General features: G+C 44.1%; 1 protein-coding gene across 1 annotated transcript in view; it reads right to left on the reverse strand.

The window, feature by feature from the left end:
- Positions 1-463: 463 nt before the first annotated feature.
- LOC106536081 (C-type lectin domain family 12 member B) overlaps positions 464-2,591 on the reverse strand; it is a 7,768-nt gene continuing 5,640 nt past the window's right edge. The window contains exon 7 of the mRNA XM_014033253.1: positions 464-918. Coding sequence (XP_013888707.1) covers positions 771-918 — 148 coding nt within the window. The 3' untranslated portion in view covers positions 464-770. The remainder of the gene's footprint in view (positions 919-2,591) is intronic.

Below are 2,591 nucleotides of genomic sequence, written 5' to 3' on the forward strand. Positions count from 1 at the left end.
GTCTTTGCTCCTTCAGCTCTGTGTGAAAAAGGGAGGGAGGAGTGGGCTGTCTGCTCCTCCAGCTCTGTGTGAAAAAGGGAGGGAGGAATGGGCTGTCTGCTCCTCCAGCTCTGTGTGAAAAATGGAGGGAGGAGCGGGCTGTCTTTGCTGCTGCAGCTCTGTGTGAAAAAGGGAGGGAGGAGCGGGCTGTCTTTGCTGCTGCAGCTCTGTGTGAAAAAGGGAGGGAGGAGCGGGCTGTCTTTGCTGCTGCAGCTCTGTGGAGCGTCAGTGAACGAACAGAAGTTCATCATCAGTTTTGATCGGAGATTTTTTTTCGTCCTATCATCCCCGTACTAACTGCGCCCATCGGACCGGCCCATTAATGGTCCAGCCCAGCGGGATTCGTCCCGATTACCCACTCCGCCCTTGCTGTCCTTGTAAATCATTGCACTTTGTTTTGTATTTATTTTACACAACATCCCAACTTCGTCAGAGTTTGAGCTGTATAAACTAACTTTATTCTGCTTTTTTGTTATTGCTTGACAATATTAGGTTTATAAAATCCACACTTTGCTACATTATTTTATTATTTAACAAACAACAAACATCTGTCAAAAATACAACTCACTCCTGTCACGAGTTTTGTCTTTAACTCTGAGAACCAAGATGGTAAATTATGTATGAAAAACAATAAAGTTATTAAAGCATGTGACATATTTGAAGACTTTGATCAGTTTTGCCAGAGAAACAGCCTCAGTAAGTGAATAAAACAGCTGAAATAATCCTGAGCCTTAATCTGGTCGGATTAAAGCTCGGCCCTCACAGATCCAGCGGTTCCTCATGTCGCAGCTCTTTTTTTCCCAGTTGGTTAAAGGATCCACATGAGGGTTGGTCAGAGCACAGGAGGTTCTGTATCCAGGTTGTTCTGAGGTCCAGAACCTGATGAGTGAAAACATCACATCAGTGTCTGCTCTGCACATTCAGAAAACACCAGCGTGGRTCTGAAGTCAAGTCTGTGAGCGAAATCTGAACAGAAATTAATTCAGCAAAGATAATAAAGAAATCAGTAGTTTTTAAATATTTCTGTCTCCATGGATTTTTTATTATTTATGGTGTTTTATAAGAGTGGGATGTTTAAATCTGGTTTCATTGTGTTCGTTATCAGACATTTAAATCAATGTGCTTCCTGGATATCTGCATCATCTGATTTCATCTCACCATATCCATCCATCCATCCATTTTCTGTACACGCTTCTTCCTTTCCAGGGTCGCGTGGGTCACTGGTGCCCATATCCAGCAGTCACAGTGCGAGGGGCGGGGTACACCCTGGACAGGTCGCAAGTCCATCACAGGGCCTCACATAGAGACAAATGAGACAAACAACCATTCACTCTCTCACTCACACCTAGGGACAATTTAGAGTTATCAATTAACCTAACAGTCATGTTTTTGGTCTGTGGGAGGAAGCCGGAGTACCCGGAGAAAACCCACACATGCACGGAGAGAACATGCAAACTCTACCCAGAAAGGTCACCAGACCGGGATTTGAACCGGTGACCTTCTTGCTGAGAGGCATCAGCTCTACTAACTGAGCCACCGTGCCGCCTCTCACCATATCCTCCTCTGCTCCTCCTCCTCCTCCTCTTCTATCCTTTGCTTTGTATGTCCACTGTCCCTTTAATAAACATGTACAAACCACCTCCACTTTGAACCTATGTGTCCTTCTCCATGTCCTGCACCACCTTCTCAACCATCTCCATCACACCTGACTTCCTCATAACACAGTTCCTCTCAGGTCTGGATCACATGGGGCCTCATGTATCAACAGTTTGTATCACACAAAGTTTCTGATGTATCAAGACTGAAATGATCGTGGAAATGTGCTCAGGCCCACATCAACTGTATGGCTGGATACACACGTCTCTGGTCCCACTGGCAACACTTAGAGGTGGTTTTGGGAAACAGTTAATGATGTGAAAACAGCAAACAGGTAATTAACAATCACATCCACATGGATGCAGTCAGATGAGTGGATGTAAAAAGCCAGAGTAAAGTTGTGCCAAAAATACCTTCAAGAACAGATTTAGTCTTATTGCTGAAACTGGAGYTCCACAGCTGGCAGACTGATTGGGACTGTGCCAGTCCACTCTGAGCCGAGCCGAGCTGAGCCAGCCTCATCCATGCTGAGGCACTGCGACTCGTTTCTTAGTGTCAACTATTTAATAAATAAAGATGTTCGGCCAAACATCTGAGTTCATCTGTGCTTACAGGAATATTTCCAGACTCAAATAATAAKTCCTCACAAGGATATTGCTATCCTTGTGAGGACTTACATTGACATAATGTAATTTCTACTGCCCAGCCCTGACCACATAGGGGAGACTGGGGACAGTAGCAACAAGGGACGGTTGCAACACGTCATTTTTCTCCAAACAGAAACAGAGTGATGACACTCACACTGTACATGCTCAGTTAGATGTCCCACCTTGTAAAGAAAAAGTAAACAGATTCAAAAACTGCTCCAGGATTTATTTGAAAAAAAAAAAACAAAAACTGTTTTTGAGGAACCAAAGTATTTTTTTGTCCAGCTTTATTTTTGTTCTACTGTTGTC

The sequence above is a fragment of the Austrofundulus limnaeus genome, unplaced genomic scaffold, assembly GCF_001266775.1.
Source record: "Austrofundulus limnaeus strain Quisiro unplaced genomic scaffold, Austrofundulus_limnaeus-1.0 Scaffold1675, whole genome shotgun sequence".
Classification (NCBI taxonomy): domain Eukaryota; kingdom Metazoa; phylum Chordata; class Actinopteri; order Cyprinodontiformes; family Rivulidae; genus Austrofundulus; species Austrofundulus limnaeus.